This window comes from Rhineura floridana, chromosome 22 (assembly GCF_030035675.1).
Source record: "Rhineura floridana isolate rRhiFlo1 chromosome 22, rRhiFlo1.hap2, whole genome shotgun sequence".
NCBI classification, from domain to species: domain Eukaryota; kingdom Metazoa; phylum Chordata; class Lepidosauria; order Squamata; family Rhineuridae; genus Rhineura; species Rhineura floridana.
In genome coordinates this window covers 8,513,805-8,537,391 of record NC_084501.1, presented here as the reverse complement: position 1 = coordinate 8,537,391, position 23,587 = coordinate 8,513,805, and the positions used below count along the sequence as shown (strand labels likewise).

The window sequence follows — 23,587 nt, the reverse complement described above, 5'->3', positions numbered from 1 at the left end:
AGTGAGTGTTTCCACAAAGACAGTTGAGAAACAGGAATTATGGAGTTAAAGCCAGTTAGGCTGGCGATGAAGACGTGCCAAGGTCAGACAGCAGATGAGGCTGCCAAGGGCACTGTGAGCGATATAATGCTGTGGAAAACCGAAAGCAAACTGTGGGGGTGCAGTAGAACTCGGTGAGAGAAGTCTGGAGGGAGCTGGAAAACCGTGTCATGCACAGTCTAGGTGCAATAAAGACTCTTAATACTTTTTGCGTCTGAACCTGTCTTGTTTCTGACATCCAAGCCTCAGGCTGGTACTTTATGCTTAGCAGTGGGTCTGGCTGAATTCCGCACAGTACGACAAGGAGTGGGGCTGCCTGGGGGGGGGTGAGTGGAGCAAGCAGGGAGGGCAAAGGCCCCTTAGTATGTATATGTGTGTGTACGTGTCATAAATTGATGTGGGCCAGTGAACTTAAGACTGGGAAAACTGAGAAACGGACAGATTCAACCATCCCTAATTGAGGGGCTAATGGCTCCATGAGCGTGTGGATCGAGACTTGTAGGGGGGGAGGGTAAAACCACAAGGCTACATAGATATATCCAGAAATAGCTCTATTCGTAAAACACTCTTGGAAAGTAAGAAAATAGAAAATCTAGGCTACACAGTGACAGTCTACAGGGTGTGAGGTGTGGGACAGCATCTCCCCACCCCACCCCCATTTCAGTGCACTGGGGCTGACTGGACATAGGCTTTGCGCTCCACCTGGGCACAGTACTTCTCGGGGAGGCCGGCAGCTCTGCAGACAAAGAAGAGAACAAGGAGAAGCCAGTCACTGCTTGATCCATCCTCTTGCATCACAGGGCACAAGCACGGGGCCAGTTCTCATGGAGGTGCGGGACCTGGGCTGTGCCACTCAAGACATGGGGTGGGGGACAATATGAACGAACGCCCCTCCATACCAATTTTTTTTTAAAAAAAAAAACCTGCATGCAGAAAATTAGCACCTCAGGGAGAAAGCTAAGCTAGTCTTTCTCCCTGCCCCCTTGAGTTGTTGCAGATATTTTTTCCCCTGCAGAGAACTTTTTTTGGGGGGTGGGCAGGGGGCCTGGAAGAGTGTAGGAGCCCCCATCTGTAGACTGAAGTGGTACAACCCAGATCTAAGTTCACCACTTCTATGAGAACAAAATTACAGACACTAGGCACACCCCTCATTCCCTTTGCAAACCAAAGCTCCTATCCATATCAGAACATCAGGGCCAGACTGGGAGTGTGGGCGGCCGTACCCAAAAACAACAGCTGGGGGAAGCCCACCCGCCCTGACTGCTCAAGGACCCTCAATTCAGCTATTGCAGCGGTCAATGGCGATGACCAGGAAAGAACAGCAAGCCAGGTTCCCAGGTTTTATGCCAGGCCTCGCCAATCGCTGGAGCACAATTCTCCTGCTCTTATTTCAGGCTCCAGGTGGCTGGAGGGCAGGGCACAAGGTCTGCGGGAGCTCATCAGGCTTTGTGCGCCACATGGGCACAGGCTGGGCCCTCACCCTCGGCCCCGGCCCATTTCCATTGCGGAGCCCAGAGTACTGGAGAGAGACGTGAGTTCAAGCATTTGGGTGGTATTCAGGGCTCATCCTACTCAGAGCTGGCCCGATCAGAAATTTATGAGCCTAAAGGAGTCATGGTTCCTTAACTTCAGTGGGTCTACTCTGAGTAAGAGTGGCCTTCAAACATTTGAGGATGGCTACTAAGAACATTAAAAGGGCCCAGCTAGCAGATCAGGCCAAAGGCCCATCTAGTCCGGCACCCTGTTCGCACAGTGGCCAACCAAACGCCTGCAAACAGGACCTGAGCTCAAAGGCAACTTTCCCCTCCTGCCGCTTTTATCAACTGATATTCAGGTGCACGCTGCCTCCGACAGGGGAGGGAGGACACTGCCGTTGCGGCTCGAAGCTGTGGACGAATGAATTTCTCTCACCCTCTTTTAATGCCATCCCACCTGGGGGCCATCACTGCCTCTGTTATATTTATTTCTGTATTTATTTCTGTATTACAGTAGCGCCCCACTCATATGGCGGGTTACGTTCCAGACCCCCACCGAAAAGCAAAACCCGCCCAAAAGTAGAACTCCATCAATAGAATGGTGCCCGGCGCCCGAAAAACGCCATAAAAGCAGAACAAGCGCCGTATGAGTGGGGCCTTACTCCAATTTTAGCCGCCGTATTAGCAGAACGCCAAAAAGCAGGCCACTGAAAAGCGGGGCCCTACTGTATTAGATTTCTATCCCGCCCTTCCTCCCAGTAGAAGCCCCTCAATGATCTCTTCTTCAGGCTAAGCATGCCCGACTCCTTCGGCCTTCCCTCACAGGACTTGCATTCCATGCTCCTTGCCCATCTCCTCCACTTTCCTCTGGACCACCCTGCACCACCAGTTGCTTCGGACGACAACTTCCATCAACCCCGACCAGCACAGCCGTACGACGCTGGGGGCTGATGGGAGTTGTCATCCAAAGCATCAGGAGAGCACCAGGCAGGCGAGGGCTGCAGCCTGGACGCCTTCCAGTTTGCCGAAATCCTTCACGAACTGCTGTGCCCAGAACTGGACACAGGTAAACCTCCTGTGGTGGTGGTGGTTGTTTTTACCAACCCGAAATGGCAAAAACGGGGAAAAGGGGGTGGGTGAGATGTCAAGCACCTACAAGGTGACAACACAGATCGGTGGTTCACAGGTTACAAGGTGATGTAAGAGCGGCAGGGTGAAGGCATTAAATTTAATATTATTTATAAAATGGAAATGGACTGCCTTCAAGTCGATCTCGACTTACGGCGACCCTATGAACAGGGTTTTCATGGTAAGCAGTATTCAGAGGGGGGTTCCCATTGCCTTCCTCTGAGGCTGAGAGGCAGGGACTGGCCCAAGGTCACCCAGGGAGCTTCATGGCTGTGTGGGGATTCGAACCCTGGTCTCCCAGGTCCCAGTCCAGCACCTTAACCACTACACCACACTGGCTCTCTAATAATAAATAAATGATTATAAATAAAGATTTGCCAACTCGGCTTCTACGGATGTGTACTCTGAGTAGGAATAGTGCTGAATACCACCAAATAAATATGAAAAAATGGACCACCCTCAAGTCAATTATGACTTATGAGCGACCCTATGAACAGGGTTTTCATGGTAAGCGGTATTCAGGGGCGTTTCCCATTGCCTCCCTCTGAGGCTGAGAGGCAGTGACTGGCCCAGGGTCACCCAGTGAGCTTTGTGGCTCTGTGGGGATTTGAACCCTGCTCTCCCAGGTCATAGTCCGACACCTTAACCACTACACCACACTGGCCCTCAATATTATTTATATCTATCTCTATATCAGGTGTGGGGAACTGTTGGCCCTCCAGATGTTGCTGAACTACAGCTCCCATCACCCTTGGCCATTGGCCATGCTTGCTGGGGCTGATCAGAGCTGCAGGTCACCAGCATCTGGAGGACCAAAGGTTCCCCACGCCTGCTCTATATAGCGGCCATATAGACACACGCACTGAGGACCCCAGACTTTGCAAAGCACCGCTGATTCAAAAACGACAACGCATGGTAAAGGCAGGGGATGGATCGGGGGGGGGGTGCCGCGCGGCCTCACCGGAGCTCGTCCAGCTTCTTCCGCTTGATCTCATTGATGCGCTCGCTGCGCCGACGCGCCTCCTCCTTGAGCCGCTTGCCCTCCTCGAAGATGGCAATGCGCTCCTGGACTTGCTTCTGCTGGTGCTCGCGCACCTGGCGCCGGATCTCGTCGGCATGGGTCTGCTGAAGAGCCACACGCCGCTCATGCTCCTTCCGTTCCTTCTCAATCTGTTGCTGTTGGATTCTGGGGGGGGGGGGGAGAGCGAGAGAAAATGAAAGGAAATGTGTCTGTGGGTGCATGCGTATGCTTGGGCAAGGCTGGAAGCATTTAACCCAGGCAACTGTCATTAATTTTGGGGGGGGGGTAAAGTGAGGCAAAAACACACCCCAAAGGTTGTATTGATCTCCAGTGGTGGACAAATTTTGAGTATTTGTGGGGGTGGGGGTGATTTTACCTTAAAATAAGATGGCTGCAGTTCAGCTGTGCCCACAAGGGAATTTTTGTTTTCTTCAGGGGATTGATGGGTGGGAGGCCCCACCCACCTCTCAAAATGGCTCGCAGGGGGATCAAGAAGGTCGGGATCCGGACTGCTGGCCAGATCCTGCTCCCCTACCCTGTGTTAAAGTCTCAGATCTGGGGATTCTGGCAATAGGATTCAGGCACCTGCCTCACCGTGCAGAAAGAGGAAACTGCTCTCCTGATCTGAGTGGTGCTGCAGGGCAACCAACTCCAGAGAGCCAGAGCAAGGGTGGGGAAACTTCTGGCCCTCCAGGTGCTGCTGGACTACAGCTCCCATCATCCCTGCCCATTGGTCATGGTAGCTGGGGCTGATGGGAGTTGGGAGCCCAGCAACATGTGAAGAGCCACAGATGTTCCCCATCCCAGGGGCCAGAAGGAGCCAATCAGATCCCTCCTAAGCTTACCAGCCCAGCAGGGATCAAGAGACGTAGGGAGCCAATCACATCCCATCTACCCAGCCTGACCTCGACTGTGCTGTAGCTCCACCAAATGCAGCTGGCCAGAGGGTGGTACTGCAGCTTGCCGGCCCAGCAGGGATCAGGTGATGTAGGGAGCCAATCGGATCCCACCTACCTAGTCTGATCTCGACTGTGCTATAGCGCCACCAAATGCAGCTGGCCAGAGGGTGGTACTGCAGCTTGCCGGCACAGCAGGGATCAAGTGATATAGGGAGCCAATCAGATCCCACCTACCTAGTCTGATCTCGACTGTGCTGCAGCGTCACTAAAAGCAGCTGGCCAGGGGGCAGTATGGCAGCTTGCCAGCCCAACAGAACCTATCTGCATCAGTTGCTAAATCTGGCAAGGCTCCTCATTCTGAGCCAATCTTCTATTGGAGTGCAAGCAGAACTGCTCAGTAGATTACCAGCCCCTGCTTGTCAAATCATCCCCCTGTCTCTGAGCCACTATCCCTAGCTACGTGCAAGAGACCTAGTCACAAGAACTATAAGTTAAAGAGCTTGTACTTGAGCCTTGCTTTTCCCTCCTCCCTTTTGTTCCTTTTTCCTTGTGTGCCATGGCTTTTTAGGACTGTAAGCCTGAAGGTTTGGACCGCCGCCTTAACGCTGATTTTTGTAAGCTGCTCCGAGAACCTTTTTTTTGGCTAAAGGGCAGGTTATAAATGCGGGAAATAAATACTTAAAATGAATAAACATCCTCCCCTCAAATGCAACCATTACAACCAGAACCAAAAGTGTGTCAGTTATTCGAGCACTGCCAATTACTAGACAAGATAATCTTGTAAACAGGAACTTAGGAAACTCCCTGACATGAGTCAGACTATTGGGCCCATGTCGCTCAGTGTTGTTCACACTGACTGGCAGCAGCTCTTGGGCTTCACAGTTGGGGAGTGGGGGAGGGTCTTTCCCAGGCCTACCTGGAGATGTCAGGGATTGAACCTGGGATCCTCTGCATGCAAAGCAGATGCTCTAACCACTAGGGATGCGTGAGGATTCAGTTAGCATTCCATGCAGGATTTATCAAATTTGCAATTTTTTGAAACAATATGAGGACCGAAACACACCCATCCTCGGAAATTCGCATTTGTTAGAATTTTGGGATGCAGTTCGCCAACTAAGCAACATTTACAAAAATGCATATATTAGGGGAAAGGGTGCGCAAAAATGAATCCATGAGTGAAAATAACAGGCTGAAAGGCAGGAAATGACGAGAAACGGCTTGCAAAAATGTGTCCCTTTGTCAAAACGGCCTACAAAAACGTGTTTATTTGGAGAAATTTGCACTAAAATGGTGAATTTTCCTGAGGATATTTTTTTAAAAAAAATTAATGCAGAGAACTGCATCTGACATTAGAAAAGTGAGCAACTGAGAGAAGCGAAATTGACAGATCTTGCCATCCCTATCTACCACTGAGCTATGGACGCTTCCCAAGCAAGATTCTAGTCCTCATAGGTCAAAATAAAGGACTGTCTTGCGTTACTTAGGAAGCTGCCTTATATTGAGTCAGATCGTTGGGTCCATCTAGCTCAGTACTGTTGACACTGACTGGCAGCGGCTCTCCGTGGGTTTCAAATGGAGGTCTTTCCTTGCCTTATGCGGAGATGCCGTTGGGGACTGAACCCGAGGCCTCCGCGTTCCGCCACTCAGCCACAGCCCTTCCGTGCCTGGTCAAGCGGCCGGAGCTTCCCCTACCTGACAATCCGCTCGAACTCGGCCCGGTCCCGCTGCACCTGGACAGCCAGGCTGTGCTCCTTCTGGGCCACCTGCTCCAGGCGGCTCTGCTTCAGCATGGCTTCCGTCTGGGCCTTCTTCTGCGCGGTGTTCTTCTCCTTCCGGCGCCATTCCCGCTCAGCCGCCTCCTGGTTGCGCTTGGCCCTGAGCGCATCCTGGAAGGGAGTTGGGAAGGAAACAGGGCATGTCGGCTAGGTGGAGAGCTCCGGCGTGTGGCAGCAGCGGCGGAGGTGCAGAAAGGATGTCACTCGTTTATTTAGCGCATTTATATCCCACCTTTTCTCCAAGGAGCTCAAGGTGGCACACACAGTTCTCTCCTCATTTAATCCCCATAACAACCCTGTGAGCTAGGCTAGGCGGAGAAGTGTGACTGGCCCCAAGGTGAGCTTCATGGCTGAGTGGGGATTTGAACCCTGGTCTCTTGCAGGCCCATAGGCCCAAGACTCTAACCACTACACCACACTGGCTCTGCTACAGAAGATAGACAGTGCTTTGAGGACAGGGCCTCTGGGCACCACATGTGATGGTGATGATGAAAGCTCTGGGTGGGCTTTGCCTTTCGTTCCAGAGTCATCTGGCTGGGGCCACTGTGGGAAATGGGATGCTGGAATAGACCCTCCCCCCGACGTACATTAGTGGGACTCCTCTGGCTCACCTAGTGACAGTTCCAGAGCCTCTGGGAGCCACTGTTTTAAATTCACACGATACCTGGAAAGGAGAATGAGTGGATAACCCTGAGATGCTAGGGGCCAGCAACAGAGTTTGACTGCCGCCTCCCATCGGTGCTGCTACTAGGTGCTGCCTGTTTGGGGCTGACTAATGACAGGGCCTTCTTGGTGGTAGTACCCATTTGTGGAATGCCCTCCCATGGTGAAGTGTGCCTGTCTCTCTCATTACTGACTTGCAGTAGACTTCTTAAAAATATTCCTGCTCCCCCAAGCATTTGACAGCTGTAAGAGACTGTTCCCGGCAAGCTTGAAATGATTAGCTGGGGACGTATGTGACTGTTGGTTGAATGTTTTCAGTTGTTTTAATATTTTTACTTATTTTATTTATAACTGTGACTGCGTTTTTACGGCTTTGCTGTCTGGTGCTCTGGGCTCCTTTGGAAGGAAGGCCACGATAGAAATTGAATACATAAATAAAATTGTTACTGCATTTATATTCCACTTTTCCTCCAAGGAATTCACACCCACCCTCTTCATTTTATCCTCACAACAGTCCTGTGAGGTAGGCTTGGCTGAGAGACAGTGACTGGCCCAGGTTCACTCAGTGAGCTTCATGGCTGAGTGGGGCATTAGAACCCTGGCCTCCCAGGTCTTAGTCTAATATTCCAACCAACACATTGGCACTCGTATAAATACTCCAAAATGGATAGATGAATAACAACCTGTAATTTTGGATTGTTCACTTTATCCATCCATTCATCTGCACTCCTGCCATGGCATTTTTAAAGTAATAGTTGCATGTCCAAATGGACAACCAGCTTTTGGACTCCCAGTGTACACAAATGGAGACCCAAAATTTAATCAGTGAACAAAGAATACAAATTCAGTTTGGAAGCCACTGAAACAGTGACTAGAGGTATGACATTTTAGTGAACCTGAATAGAAACAGTAGAACACAGGGGCACATTATACAACCATTCTTAGGGTTCTTACAAACCTCCAGTCTTCTGCAAACCTCCTTTGCAGAAAGGTAAAGCATTGCTCTTTCACTACAAAATATATTTTCTTTTCAGTCCTGTCTAATCCCAGAACATTTCTTCTGTGATCTTCAAGTTCTGCCATTAGAGGATTCAGGGTTTTATTTTTTTAAAAAAATATATAGTTGTTTTTTAATGCTTTCTTTAAGTTACTGCAAAACAAAAATTAAAAATAATCCCCAAATTTATGTGTGCCATACCAGAACAATTGTATTCTTAACCAATTTTTCTAAATTCTGAAATTAGGGTTTTGGAGATGATTATACTTTTAAATTCATGTATTTACTGGTGAGCGAACAAGACCCTCCGTGGCACAGAGTGGCAAGCGGCGGTAACGCAGCCGAAGCTCTGCTCACGGCTGGAGTTCGATTCCAACGGAAGGAGGAAGTCGAATCTCCGGTAAAAGGGGTCGAGGTCCACTCAGCCTTCCATCCATCCGTGGTCGGTAAAATGAGTACCCGGCATACGCTGGGGGGTAAATAAAGGCCGGGGACGGAACTGGCAATCCCACCCCATATATACAGTCTGCCTTGTAAACGTTGCAAGACGTCACCCTAAGAGCCAGAAACGACTCGCACTACAAGTGCGGGGACACCTTTACCTTTTACTGGTGAGTGGGCAGGCTAGTAAGAATTTTGCTAGGCTAGTATCTTGTGTAAATGCGTTTGCAAGGCTATATTTACTTCCCTGCTGTGGTTTTGTTAGGATCATTTGGCTCTGCCTCCTACTGGCTCTGCTTCTGCCAGCCATTGGCTCTGGTCCACCTGTTGCTGGCATCCCTGCATTCCGCCCCACCTGTCCCAAAAGCCGCTAGCTACCATGACTGGTACTGCCTCACCCTTCATTTCTTCTCTAGCTGAAATGGCCCGTTGAAAACTTTCCAGGTCCGCGTCACGTTGCACAGAGTGAGCACCACAGTTGAAACTATTTATGGCCGTTCCTGAATCGTTCAATCATTTTTAAGTTCACCTCAATCCGACTGTCAGGGCAGAGAGGCTTCCACGTGCAGGCCATTCCCATGAAGAAAAAAATGGACAGCCAGTAACGATTCCTTGAAAAATGCCCTGCCTCCCACTCCCCCTTTCGCCCGTCTCCTCCTGAAAAGGAATCGGCTGGAAGAAGCTGGGATGGGATTCACTGCTTGATCTGGATGCAAAGGAAAAGACTGAGCAGGGGTGCAAAGGAGGGGATGCCCCGCGTCCCTCGGAGGAGAGGGGGGTCCGTGGATTTTCCAGGCCTTAAGAACTCAACCCTGAGCAATACCTGCTCTGCTTGGTGATCCTGGGCCTTCTCCTGCAGAGCCCGCAGGCCGGCTGTCTCCATCTCCTTCTCCCGACGGATTCTTTCCTGTTCGGCCTCAAACTCAGCCTCCCGTGCCTGTGTATTTTAGGGTGAAATGCAGACAAAAATGCTTATTTTGCAAAAAAAGAAAAACCATTAAAAATGATGTACATTTTCATTTTGGGGGGAAAAAAACTAGTAGATTGATACGGACTTAGGAACCGACATGTGCGAAACTGGCTCAGACCAGATACAGACTGATCCGTCCATCCCTCGGTCAAAGGGAGGCTCAAAGTTGGCAGGAGTTGGCTCTGGGGAGGTGTCCCGCCGTGCCTGAAACCGTCCCCGGCTACTTTTGCGTCCCCAGTGGCGCCCTCACCCTTGCCCAAATGCCCTGTTGCCGCCGGCGCCGCATACCATCTTCTTCCGCTGGTACTCCAGCACCTGCATGTCGGCCATCTTCTCCTGCTCCATCTTCTCCTCTTTCCGCTTCTGGTTCTCGTCATTGATGTTCTTGATCTCGGCCTGGATCCGAAGCTGCTCTTGCCTCCTGCGTTCCATTTCCTGGAGGAGACCCAGAAGAGCTGCTATCCTCGGAGCGGACCCATTGAAATCAACGGAACTAAGTTAGGCCGTGTCCGTCAACATCAATGGGTCTACTCTCAGCAGGAGTAAGACTGGGCCCAAAGTAGCGCCCGACGGCTGATGCTCCACCTCGATCAGCTGATGGGACGCTTTTGGTGCCGCCACCCCCCAAACTCAGGTGAGGTCCGTCTAGCTCAGTACTGTCGACACCACCGTTTGTCAACCTTGGCTCCCCGGTTGTTGTTGGACTACAACTCCCATCATCCTTGGCTATTGGCTAGGGTTGATGGGAGTTGTAGTCCCACAACATCTGGGGACCCAAGGTTGAAGAGCAGTGGACTCTAGCAGTGGCTCTCCAGGGCTTCAGACCAGGTGCATCTCCCAGCCGTACCTGGAGATGCCATTGGGGGACTGAACCTGGGACCTTCTGCATGCAAAGCAGATGCTCTACCACTGAGCTACAGCTCTTAAAGGAAGTGAGGTTCCAGTCCTCATGATTCTAAGTAAACGTCTGGTTTAAACAGGAATATAGGAAGCTGTGGCCTACTGTCAGACGCATTGGTCCATCTACACTGGATGGCAGCAGCTCACCAGGGTTCCAGGCAGGAGGCTTTCCCAGCCCTCATCTGGCGACGGGGATTGAACCTGAGGCCTTCCGCATGCAAGGCAGATGCTCTGCCACCACGCCAGGGGCCTTTCCCTATTTGTAACACCCCAGCTCTTAGGACAAGGATTGCTGCCCTGTCAAGGGCTATTGGTCCACTAGCTCTGAGTTGTCCGCTCTGACTGGCAGCAGCACTCCAGGATCTCAGTCAGAAAATGATCTCTCCCTTCATCTGCGACTGTTCCCTTTTTTAACGGGAGATGCCAGGGAATTGCCCCCGGGGCGTCGGTCCCACTCCCCTTACCCTCTCGTCTTCAAACTGCAGCCGCTCCAAGTAGTCCAGCATCTCCTGGGCCTCTTGGTCCCGCTGCTCAGTCTTCATGGCGCGCAGCTCCTCATTCTTCTCAATCTGCTCGATGATGTGGCGCCTCCCCCTAAGAATCAGGTGGTGGAGGGGGAAAAGTTTCCCTTTGGAACAAACGGCGCTACCAGAACCTTCTGGCCTGATCCAGAGCACAACTGCTCTTCTCTTAGTAAACCAGCCGATAACTCTTAAAATGCAGGATCCAATCCATCACCTTTGCCCGACCCCCACAGTTTGGCTGTGCCTCCTGGGGACAGTGGCATGCAGCCACAGCGGCAGGATTTAGCCCCTGCTGAGGAGCGGGGGGTTAAACTCTGCTGAGGGTGACTGTGCATGCCTCTTCCCAGTAGCCACAGCCACACTGAGCAGGATTTAACCCCCAAATCCTGCTCGATTTGGCAGGATTCCATGCGAATCCGGTCCTTTGCTAAAGAGCAGGGGGGGGGGGACCTTCATTTTGGCAGCTCCTTACACCTCCTTACATTGTCCAGTTTGGCCTGTGGGAGTGATCCCAATAAGGATCTGGCCCAGAGAGACAAAAAGGTTCCCCACCCACCCAATCTAAGGCCATCTAGCGACTTCACGGCAAAGGCAAGATTCAAATTAGGGGCTCCCTGATTCACAGCTTAGTAGACTCTTGCATGGCTCAAAAGGGAGGCACTGATTCTCCATGAGTGTATTGCCTTTTTCCTCATCCAGCGCATACATATTAATATTCCTCCACTGCTGTCTCTAGTCAAACAGGTTGGCAGGGTGTTTGAAATAACACACACACACAAAAAACCCCACAACACCAGGCGCAAAAAAAATAAAAGGATGGTACTCAAGGCGAGCACCACTCAATCAGAGTAGACCCACTGAAGTTAATAGATAAGACCAACTTAGGCTCATTCATGTCCGTGGGTCTACTCTGAGTAGGACTTCATTGAACACAACCCAGAGCAAAATGCACCCAGCACAAGCAAGAATAATTCCCCTCTCAAAATATTATTATTAAGCGCTCTGGGGGCAGCATGTGTGCAGTGATGCAGCCAGGAAGGCGGGAAGATGCCTTGTACACAGTCAGATCATTGGTCCATCTAGCCCAGCACTGTCTACACCAACCTTTCCCAACTAGTGGGCCACCAGATGTCGTTGGACCACAACTCCCATCAGCCTCAGCCAGCATTGCCAATGGTCAGGAAAGGTGGGAATTGTGGTCCAACAACATCTGGTGGCCCACTAGTTGGGAAAGGCTGGTCTACACTGACTGGCAGCGGCTCTCCAGGATTTCAGGCAGCGATCCTTCCCAGCCTCACCTGAAGATGTCGCCAGGGATCGAACATGGGACCTTCTGCACGCGATGCTCTGCCACTGAGTTACGGCCCTTCCTCTCGGCCAGAAGCTCTGCAGAAAGCTCTCACCTGAATTTCTCCTCCTTCCTCTTCTGCTCCAGCTCCTCCTGCATCTTGCTGGCCTTCTGCCTCTCCGTCTCCATCATCTTGGCCAGCCGCATCTCCTCCTCGGTCAGCTCCTTCTCAATCTGCTTCTTCTCCAGCATCTGGGCGTCGCGGATGGCGTGGCATTTGGCCTCCAGGATGATCTGCAAGGAGCGGAAGGGAGCGCTGTCGTGGGCTGAAATGTACACGCGGGGCTTCATCCAGAGCTGGGGCACGGGGAGGGGGAGCGCTCAGCCCCAGCAGTTCTGCCTTGGAACAGGCAAAAGCTGGGAGAAAAAATTAATCCACTCCTAGAAAATACGGGCTCTGTGACCTCCCAGCAATGTAGATGTTCAGAACCAAGAACCACAATACCTGATGGAACGCCTCTCCCGATACAAACCCACCCGTACACTACATTCAAGATCAAAGGCCCTCCTCCAGGTGCCTACTCCAAGGGAAGCTTGGAGAATGGCAACAAGGGAGAGGGCCTTCTCAGTGGTGGCCCCCAAATTATGGAACGATCTTCCAACACTGTTATCTTTTTGGCGCCAGGTCAAGACTTTCCTCTTCTCCCAGGCATTTTAGCATGTGTTTTATACTGTTTAAATTTTTAAATTGTGTTTTAAATTGTTTTTATAAGATCTGTTTTAAATTGTATTTGTTTTAATGTTTTTAGTTACTGTAAACTGCCCAGAGAGCTTCGGCTACGGGGCGGTATACAAGTATAATAAAACAAACAAATAAATAAATAAACTTAAATCTCTCTTTCTCTCTCATAAATATAAAATATCTCTAGCAGCATGCAGCTAAAGAACTGGCTAGTTAGTTCAAATCAATATATGACATTCAGTTCCCCTCTTCCCCTCTTTATTAACCGTGCGTGAGGAAGTACTTCCTGTTGTCTGTCCTGAATCTTCCAACGTTCAACTTCACCGGATGTCGTTCAACGCATGCCTCTCCTCCACCAGCCTGCTCACTCGCCTACGTGGAATCCCTGGTCGCCTATGGTGACCGGGAGAGATGTGAAATACAAGGCTGCCCTAAGGAAAACGAAAATCCCCGTTTCTCACTCCCTCACCTCGGCAAGGGATTTGATCTCATCTTCCTGCTCCATGCGCAGGTTGTTGGCCCGCTCCAGCAGGTACTGCGCCCGTTCCCTGGCCTCTTGTTCTAGGTCGTTCAGCTTCTCGTTCTTCTTCCGCAAGATCTCCTTGAGTTTCATGGATTTCTTCCGCTCGTTCACGGCAGCCTGCGGAAAGGAACAGAGAGGGAGAACGTGACTCGCCGCCTTCCACCATTAGAGGTCAAATGGGTCCCCCTAGAACTGTACAGGAAAATGCCTATCACATTTATTTACTTGCTTTAAAGATTTACATTTGGCCACCTCAATGCTCACCTCTAAAATGCAGTTCATTTATGAGTAAGTTAAAAGTACAAGTCCCAGTACCGATCCTTGAGGGATCCCACTTCTTACAAGTCTCCATGGGGAGAACTGCCCACTCTAAGTGCACACTGTCACCTGGATCACCCCCTATAGATATGCTTGTTGACACTCTCAGAGAATTTTAAGGTTCCATTGTGGAAGCCATACTAGTTCTGCTTCAGCAAGACTTGTTCTTCTATATGCTTGGTAATTCTATCTTTAATAATGCTTTTCACCAGGTTTCTCAGAACATATGTTAATCTAACTGATCCCCTCTGGATCCCTTTTTTTAAAACTGGTGTTACATTGGCTGTTTCCTGGTCCTTAGGTGCGGAGACTGATCTTAGGGACAAGTTATACATATTTTTGTTAGAGAATCACCAATTTAACAAACAAGTTCTTAAAGAACTCTTGGGCAGATACCATCTAGATCTAGATCTAGATTTGGCTGGTCCATGACCGAAATAAATTAATTCATTCATCTAGATCTAGTGATATGATCATTTTTAATTTGTCAATGCAGTTCCCAGACTGCGCTCCGCAAGCTTTAGTCAGGTGGTCCATGGCACGTCTGCGTTAAATGTTTATATTAATTTTTAATTGTATTTTCATTGCTTCTTCTGTTTCTTATGTTGTATTTTGTGTGTTAACAATTTGAATTCTACGCAATGCAAACTGTAACACGATAAAATACAATATAAGCAACAAGAGAAGCAATACAAATACAATTAAAATCATATATAGTATCTCGCACAGCGCATTGCAATTGCTGCAACGGGCAGGAAAATCATTAAGCGATCTGTCAAGATAATCAGCAATTTTCAAGTGGTGCATGGGGATGGCAGGGAGGAGTTTGGAAACCACTGGTCTAGAACCTTGTTGCCACTATTTGCCCCAGAAAGTTTTCAGGGACAGGAATGTGCCCTGCGACTCCCGCAGCAAAGATGGATGCGAAGAATTCATCCAGCCCCTTCTGCTCCTAAAAAATGGAACAAACGCATCAAGATCTCTGCGACGACAAGGATGGTCATACGCACCATGGTGGCTTCCCGCTTGGCCTTGAGGACCGCTTGTTGAGCTTCCCGCTCCTCCTTGCTCAGGACGCGGGAGGAGTCTTTGATGCGCTTGAAGTCCTCGGGGCTCATGATCAGGGACTCTCCTGACGGGTCGAGTGTGGGCACGCTGGGCGAGAGAGGAAGAGAAAGGGTACCGGGACAGCATCTTTCAGAGAAAGGCAATTTCAAGCAGGACTAGGCTGGGACTCTGCAGCAGTGCCAAATCTGGTACTGGGCGGAGAATTTCAGCTTTCATTTTAAAAAGGGGGAAGCTCCTAGCCTCACCTCGAAGGGTCCTTTGGCCTTGTACAGCTTCTCAGTCATTTCCTAGAGAAGGAGTGGGGAGTCTCAGGCCTTCAGGGCAAGCCTCTCTCTAAGGCCCTTGGGACTCTTCCCCCAAGCCACGCCCCTCACTGGCTCTGGTCTGCACCTCCGGAGGCTGGTCTGTTAGGGCAAGTGGGGCCCTGCCCCACCAACCTCAGCCAGCCCCCACCTGCCTGCCCCCTTGCAACCAATCCGAAGGTGGCTCTGCCTGTCACTGGCTCTGGCTCTGACTAGTGCTGCTCTCCCTGCCTCCCACCCAATCTGTCCCAAAGGGCACCTGCCAGCACTGTCCTGTGCCTTCCTCATATTTTTAAAAAGCAATTTAAAAACACATGCTAAAATGCCTGAGAGAAGAGGAAAGTCTTGACCTGGCACCGAAAAGATAACAGCGTTGGTGCCAGGCGCACCTCGTCAGAGAAGTCATTCCATAATTTGGGGGCCACCACTGAGAAGGCCCTCTCCCTTGTTGCCATCCTCCGAGCTTCCCTCGGAGTAGGCACCCGGAGGAGGGCATTGGATGTTGAGCGTGGTGTACGGGTGGGTTCGTGTCGGGAATGTGCCCTTGACTGCGATAATGCCTCTTGCTAGCCTAGACGGAGAGATGTGCATGTGGTGATGGTGGTGGGGGACAAATCTCTGTCTTTTGCATGGCTGGAACGTAGCCTAGAGTCAAATCCACTGTTCTGTCTGTTTTTGGCCTCCGGCCTAACCCACCAGTAGCACGCGCCCCTCTGGTAGACTCCTCATGAAGGAATTTAGCTGGGGAAAAATTGCCCACCCCAGACCTAGAGGGAGCTGCAGAGAGAAGGTAGCAAGGGACCCAAAAATAATAGCCTGAAGGAACATTGAGGGCAAAGAATGTCAGAAGAGCCCTACTGGACCAGGCCAATGGCCTATCTAGTCCAGCCTCCTGTTCTCACAGCGGCCAATCAGATTCCTTCAGGAAGCCCATAGGCAGGGCACAAACGAAAGCACCCTCCATCGCTCATAAGAACACAAGAGCCCAGCTGCTTGATCAGTCCAATGGCCCATCTGGTCCAGCATCCTGTCCTCGCAATGGTCAACCAGATTCCACTATAGGAAGCTCCCAAGGAAGACTTGAGCACATCCTTGCCTCCAACCGCAGAGGGAGAGCTTACCCACTGAACGGCAGGTAGCAGTGATAGGACTATTGCTGGCTGGGAGACGAATACCATCTCTAGTCTCTTCAGCCCTTCTTTTCTGGGCTGACTCCTGCACCTGGAGCATCGCAGCCCATTAAGACAGTTGAACTAGCCGTCCCTGCCCTGGAGAGCCACTGTCAGAATTTTGCCACAGCTGAAGCTGCTTTCAAGTACAAGCTTGTGGGGCTCTTGTTTGTGGATGGCAGCTGTACTTGTGGCGAGAGCACAAATGCCACTCGCCAACATAGAAAGCGTGGTTGGACACTTTTATGTGGTTTTTCTTCTTGCAGATCAAGAACGGAGGGTGACAGAAATGTCTGCAAACTTTTCAGCAGGTGCCATCAGAATAAGATCCACAATGGTTCCCAGAATTTTATCCTGATAGAATTCTTTTTTATTGCTAGCTTTACTTATCCACCTCTCTTATGTGGGACCATGGATACACTAATTCTATTGATTGCTATTTTATAGAAATGTCAGAATCTTAGCAGGAAATCTGATTAAGTTGTATATTTGCTCTCTCCTGTTTTTACCGAATACATTTTAATTGCAATGGCTTGTAGCTAATGCAAATAAAGGATTTCATTTCATTTCATAGAAAGCGCAGTTTATGGTGCGCCTGGGGTTTTATCTTTTCATCAATTTATTGTATTGTACTTTTGAAACTGTTCTTACTTAATGTTGTTGTATTTTCCTTCAGCAATACTTCAGCTTTGGGAGTATGGCCCAAACAGCAGTATACAAATAAACCAATGAACAAATGACCCAACGAACGAACAAACTGTTCGAGAGAGCTTACATGAGGTCCCGGATGAGGTCTCGAGTGATGAGACGGATCCTCTCAGGCTTGTGGCCCCAGCCGAGGGATTTTCCTGCGAACTCCACATCGCGCAGGACGACAATGGGGCTGCCAGTGCGAGACAGGTGAACGTTCTGCGAGAAAGGGCAGGGGTCAGAAATGCTCACGACGGCTGGCAGGAACGCCAGAAGCCTCCCTCCCCCCCCCTCCGGGAGGGGTCCTTCCTGTGGCTGAGTTTGCACATTCAGCTTCAACGCCAGGACATGAGCCTCTTGTCCACACGTGCAGCCGGTGAGTTTCTCCCCCCGGGGCGCAAGCAAACAAACCAGGAACTCTTCCGTTCTTTTATTTTTAAGTATTTATTAGCTACTTTTAAAGTTTGACTTTGTTGCTGGACTACAATCCCCATCATCCTTACCCACTGGCCGAGCTGGTTTGGGCTGATGGGAAATGGCGTTCAAGAACATTTGGAGGGCTAAAGTTTCTTGGGCCCTGCTTTAGGGGAACAAGGCGGCTTTCATTCGTATCAAAATACGTCAAAAAATTACAAAACCATTATACTATATTTACCGGCCTTGCCTGACCTGGTGCTGTCCAGATGTTTTGAACTACAGCTCCCATCACCGTTGACTATTGGCCACGCTGGCTGGGACTGAAGGGGCTTGTAGTCCAACATCATCTGAAGGGCACAAGGTTGGGGAAGACTGCACTACAGCAAAAAATAAAAGCCATAGTATAAGTTAGAATAATAAAGGGCCTAATCAAACTCAGCATAAGACCATTTAAAACCACCTGAGACTTTAAAACCTTATAGCAGATCTGAACAGGGCGGTTCACGACAGATGCTCTTGGAGATCACTGATTCATAGGGTTCCCATAAGTCATAATTGACTTGAACGGACATAACAACAGCGAATTAAAACCCAAGAGACCATGACATCTTTACTATAGTGAACGATGGGTGGAGTCCAGCACTGAGCTTGTAGAATGGTCTCTGCTTGTGCGATAAAACTCCAAAACAAATTGCTCTGGAGAGCTGGGGGAGCCCTCCCTCCCCGAGTAGATTTAGGGGGAGTGGGCACAGAGGAAGGGGAAGTTCTACTGTACAAGCGCAAGTTGTTCTGTGAGCATAGTGGCTCTGCTGGGTACAATCCGATATTATTATCTGTAGTTTCCTGTTTAGTTCAAACCAGAAAAGCATGGTTCATGATTCTGGAACGAGCCAGGATATTAAACCATGGTTTGAAGTGGTTAACTACAGTTTCCCTGTTTGGATCAAACAGGAAACTATCGTCAATGGAAAGCTTCCTGGTTGGTTGGGTTTTGTTTTCTGCTCGCTTGCAGGAAGGTCAGCACATGGGCTCCTTCAAAGCTTGGCCTTATAAGCTGAGATATGATGGTGGGAATATGGACATCGCATACATTCATCCTTGGCTGGACCAATTAAGATCAGTATTGTGAGGAGAGCAGCGTGAAGAAGGAGCAGTAAACCTGCACATCTTGTCCTCCCCCCCGTGGAACGGGCCCAGGGAGAGAATCATGAGAATGTGCAGCGATACAGTGGTGGAGTTGTTGGGCACCAGAAATGTAATCGTCTGGGGTTGCGGCGGGTCGTAGACGCTACTTTTTTGGGATCAGGTCCCTATTTACAAACAATCAGCATGAAAGGGAAGTGTGTTAGCTGCTGATAAGAGTCCTTGCCCTCTCATGATAATTGGAGCCAATCAGAGAGAAAGAAAGTGAGTTAGCCACAGAGAAGACTCTTTTCAGTACCTTACACGCAACCTCCCCCTTCATGCTGCTTGGCTCCTATGTGCATCTGTTGTAGTGGAGTGTGGACTCAGAGACGACATGGAGAGCAAGGGAGACGAGGAAAAGAGGGTGTGGCTGTGAGGGGGCATGGTGTGATTATCATGAAGAGATCCTGCACTTGGAATCTGCCACTACGCTACTGGTGGGCACACTCAGTCAAGGAGGCCCACTGAAAGCATCTTGCCCTCCACACACCAAGAAAACCTGGAACCAGCGCTGAATGTGGAAGAAATCCAAGAGTGTAAGGTGGGGAGACAGCTAAGAGGAGGGATGAGGGAGCAATTTGATTCAGTTCGCATATAAAGCCGAATATACCAAATCTGCACTTAAACACAAACATACGCTCTACCAGGAAAGGCCGTAGCTCAGTGGTAGAGCGTCTGCCTTGCATGCAGAAGGTCCCAAGTTCAATCCCCGGGGCCTCTGGGTAGGGCTGGGAGTGACTCCAGCGTCCTATGTTCCCCCAAAGCAGCCGTCGCTCCTCTCCGCCCTCACCTTGGCAAGCCCGAAGAGGCTCTCATCCACTTCCGAGTTGGCAGCCTTGGTTCTGTAGCGGGCGTGAGAATGGGAGCGGGAACGGCCGGAGGAAGCATTGGAGGAAGCACTCAGCGAGCACACACTGCTGGGCTGCGTGGAAGAAAGAGAGGCCAACATCTGAATTACGCGTGGCAGGATATTGAAATGAAAGATGCAAGGAATTCATGCTCACCGATTCGGAAACCCACCCCATCCAGAAAAATCAGTGCAAGTGAGAAAATGAAGGGGAGAGGATTTTGTACCTCCCTGAAGAAGTTGGCTTGATTCTCCGAGGATACAATCCCTCCAACTAGGGATGGGTGAGAAATTCCATTCGGTTCACATTTCAAGCCAAATCTATCAAATCCGCACTTTCCAAAACAGTATGAGAACAGAAACGCAGCTGTCCTTCAAAACTCAAACTATTTGAATTGTGCAGTGCAGTTGGCCAACCAAATCATGGTTACAAAAATGGGTTAGGGGAGAGTGTGTTTAAAAGATGAATATAGGAGTGAAAATAAGACACAAAAATGCATTAGATGATGAGAAATGGCTTGCAAAAAATGTGTACGTTACTCAAAATGGTCTACAAAAATGTGAAACTGACAGATCTTTCCATCCCTACCTCCAGCCTCCAGGTAAAGTGACCTAATTTGGTGTCTACTGACATCTTGGCGAACCCTTGCATCTTTTTTTCTTTTTAAATTATATTCAGATACAAGAACCATTTCATTACAGTCATTGTGCAGTTGCAATACAGCATCTTAGCAAGCACGCAGTCCAACATATATTCTCTCAATTATTTACATGACTGGGGCTTTTTAAAAGAATCAATCCATACCAACAACTGATATTGTAAACGCTCTTTTCACATTAACAGATTCCATTTATCTAGTTTTATCTAGACAGCCAGCGTGGGGTAGTGGTTAGAGGGCTAGATTAGGACCTGGGCAAACCAGGGTTCGAATCTCCACTCAGCCACAAAGCTCTCTGGGTGACTTGGGGCAAGTCACTGCCTCTCAGCCTGACCTACCTCACAGGAGTGTTGTGGGGATAAGATGGGAAAGGGAAAAAGTACCATGCATGACGCCTTGAGCTCCTTGGAGGAAAGGTGGGATATAAATGTAATAAAGAATCATAATAACAATCATAATTCCTTTGCAGGCACAACTTTCAAGCCAGGCCTGCAAAAGAAGGAAGGAAGACTTGACAGCGCACTTAAGAGGTCGCTCTCAATTTTTTCTTTTCAAACTGTCACTTGATGTCGTGGTGACAAGTGGGTGGCCACAGAGATGGATGTGGAAGCTCAGGATCTGCCCAAACTCTCCACCAGCACCCCGCAAATAACAGCCACAGTGGAGCCTGATCAGGATCAGGACTGTGGCGTACAGGGAGGGGGTTTAATCGACATGACTAATTTGTGCCTTATTTTCACTATAAGGAGAACTTAGTTGGATCCACCTCTATGATTTTATTATTGATGCTATTGTTGTTATTTATTAACCACCCTCCACATACATATGTCTCAAGGTGATGGACACAATAAAAACAGTTACAAACAGCGTAGAAAATAACATCAAATAGGGTCTATTGTTTTCATTAGGTCTATTTTCAACAGAACTAAGCTGGATACACCCCTATGATTCTATTATTGGTGCATTGCTTGCTTTTTTATATATCTGTTGTTATTTATCGATCACCTTCTACATATATATCTCAAGGTGATACACACCATAGCTAATAAACAGTTTAAAACAGCACAGAAAATAACTGCAAAATGAACTGAAAAGCAGTAACAGGAGATACCCATGGCAGAGACCTATTCATCCAGCAAACTGTATTAGTTTTAGCTTCCACCTTCCTCAGCTGCTAACACAACAGCTTGGGTGAAGTTATGTTTATTGCTTATAATAATAATAATAATAATAATAATAATAATAATAATAATAATAATAATAATAATAATAATAATTTATTGTTCACCTCCCACCTGGAGTGCGGGTCCCAAGGTGGATTAAACAAGTTAAAAATACAAAATATACATTAAAACCTAATCGAAATTTAAAAATACAAAACAAACCTCCCCAAAACACATAAACCAATCCATAAAATCCTTACAAAGTTCAGAACACAGGGTTGGGATTTTAACCAAATGGCTGAATAAAAAGATCGGTCTTTTCACACACATACTGTTTTTAAATATTTATTTATTCATTGTATTTATATACCGCCCCATAGCCAAAGCTCTCTGGGCAGTTTACAATAATTAACTTATTTAATAAAGTCATGGGATTATTCCTGCATTGTTTCCTTTTTAACCCTAATATTAATACAGCGTTATATATACCGAGATGTGTGTGCGTATCCATAAAAACATTTCAACTGCTTTTTAAACAAGGTGCTCGTTTTGGGGCAAATATATATATATATAAAAACAACAACAACATATTATTATATATATAATAGTATTATATTTAGATTTAGATAAAAGGCAAAGGATTTGCACCCCGACACCCTTTTGGGGACCTTCAGCCCCGGTACTGACTCACCATCGTGCCCTCCGCCGCCGGCTCCGGGAAGCACCGCCCCTTGTTTACCCGTCGCCGTGGCAACAGCCGAACCCTCTTCCTCCGCCCCGCCTCACCCCGGCAACGGGAGCGTCGTCAAGGAAGAAGAGGATTCCCGACGGGGAGATAAACAGGACGTGACGTCACGCAGAGCCTCTCCTCAAAAGTTAGCCACGCCAAGTACAATGGGTTGTATTGTCAGGATTGCCCTCGCAGTTACTTGCAGGAGACACTTGCTGTCCAGGGATGCAGGAAGCTGACTTACGGAGTCAGACCACTGGGTCCATTTAGCTCAGTATTGCCTGCACGGGCTGGCAGAAGCTTCCGGGTTTTCAGGCGAGGCATGTTTTCCCAGCCTTACCTGGAGACGCCGTCCAGGATTGAACCTGGGTCCTTCTGCACGCAAGGCAGATGCTCCACCACTCACCTACAGCCCTTCACTTAAGACATAGGAAGCTGCCTTATACTGAGTCAGAGCACTGGTCTATGTAGCTCAGTGATGTCTACACTGACCGGCAGCGGCTCTCTGGGGTTTCAAACAGGGGGTCTCTTCCAGCCCTACCTGGAGATGCCTTTGGGGATTGATCCTGGGATCTTCGGCATGCAAAGCAGGTGATCTACTACTGAGCAACAGCCCTTCCCTTAAAGCCTAGGAACACAGGGCTCCTACTGGGAGGAAGGATGGGATAGATAGATAGATAGATAGATAGATAGATAGATAGATAGATAGATAGATAGATAGATAGATAGATAGATAGATAGATAGATAGATAGATAGATAGATAGATAGATAGATAGATAGATAGATAGATAGATAGATAGATAGATAGATAGATAGATAGATAGATAGATAGATAGATAGATAGATAGATAGATAGATAGATAGATAGATAGATAGATAGATAGATAGATAGATAGATAGATAGATAGATAGATAGATAGATAGATAGATAGATAGATAGATAGATAGATAGATAGATAGATAGATAGATAGATAGATAGATAGATAGATAGATAGATAGATAGATAGATAGATAGATAGATAGATAGATAGATAGATAGATAGATAGATAGATAGATAGATAGATAGATAGATAGATAGATAGATAGATAGATAGATAGATAGATAGATAGATAGATAGATAGATAGATAGATAGATAGATAGATAGATAGATAGATAGATAGATAGATAGACTTCAAGTCAATCCTGACTTAGGGCTACCGAATGAATAGGGTTTTTGTGGTAAGCAGTATTCAGAGGGGGTTTACCATTGCCTCCCTCTGAGGCTAGTCTCTCCAGCTGGCTAGGGCCCGCTCAGCTTGCCACAGCTGCACAAGCCAGCCCCTTCCTTGTCCGCAACTGCCACCTGGGGGGCAACTGGGCTCCTTGGGACTATGCCGCTTGCCCACGGCTGCACAGATGGCAGGGCACGTAACCCTTGAGCCACTCACTGTGGGGGTGATCTTTAGCTGGCCCTTGACGCCCAGGAGACGTGAGCGGGGATTTGAACTCACAGACTATGGACTCCCAGCCAGGCTCTCCTCCCCACTGGGCTATACCAGCTGTACAGATAGACAGACAGATAGGAAGCTGCGTTATAGTGAGTAAGACCATTGGTCCATTCAGGTCAATGAGAATATGAACTTGTCAAGGATTATCAATACTTCGGTGCA

The 23,587-nt window shown here is 48.7% G+C and overlaps 1 protein-coding gene across 3 annotated transcripts; it reads right to left on the bottom strand.

The window, feature by feature from the left end:
• Positions 1–247: 247 nt before the first annotated feature.
• Positions 248–21,972, bottom strand: CFAP45 (cilia and flagella associated protein 45). 3 transcript variants are annotated; one of them, XM_061605929.1, is made up of 12 exons: positions 21,895–21,972; positions 19,325–19,456; positions 17,018–17,151; positions 14,714–14,858; positions 13,332–13,502; positions 12,236–12,414; positions 10,773–10,902; positions 9,697–9,843; positions 9,262–9,375; positions 6,255–6,448; positions 3,604–3,828; positions 248–775 (listed from the first exon to the last, which is right to left on the bottom strand). In XM_061605929.1, exons 1-12 carry the CDS (start codon positions 21,895–21,897, stop codon positions 700–702), a joined length of 1,650 nt encoding a protein of 549 aa, XP_061461913.1. In that variant the 5' UTR covers positions 21,898–21,972; the 3' UTR covers positions 248–699. The 3 variants fall into 3 exon arrangements, with proteins under 3 accessions (XP_061461913.1, XP_061461914.1, XP_061461915.1); XM_061605930.1 differs by lacking the exon at positions 19,325–19,456 and having other exon boundaries at positions 21,895–21,921; XM_061605931.1 differs by lacking the exons at positions 17,018–17,151; positions 19,325–19,456; positions 21,895–21,972 and adding an exon at positions 16,894–16,971.
• Between the last annotated feature and the right edge of the window lie 1,615 nt (positions 21,973–23,587).

Excerpts from the sequence above, each read along its gene's own strand:
- CFAP45 (XM_061605929.1), bottom strand. Across the intron at positions 14,859-17,017 it reads GACCTCATCCGGGACCTCAT|CGTGCCCACACTCGACCCGT; the intron begins GTAAGCTCTCTC and ends TCTCTCGCCCAG. Across the intron at positions 776-3,603 it reads AAGAAGCTGGACGAGCTCCG|AGCTGCCGGCCTCCCCGAGA; the intron begins GTGAGGCCGCGC and ends CTTTGTCTGCAG.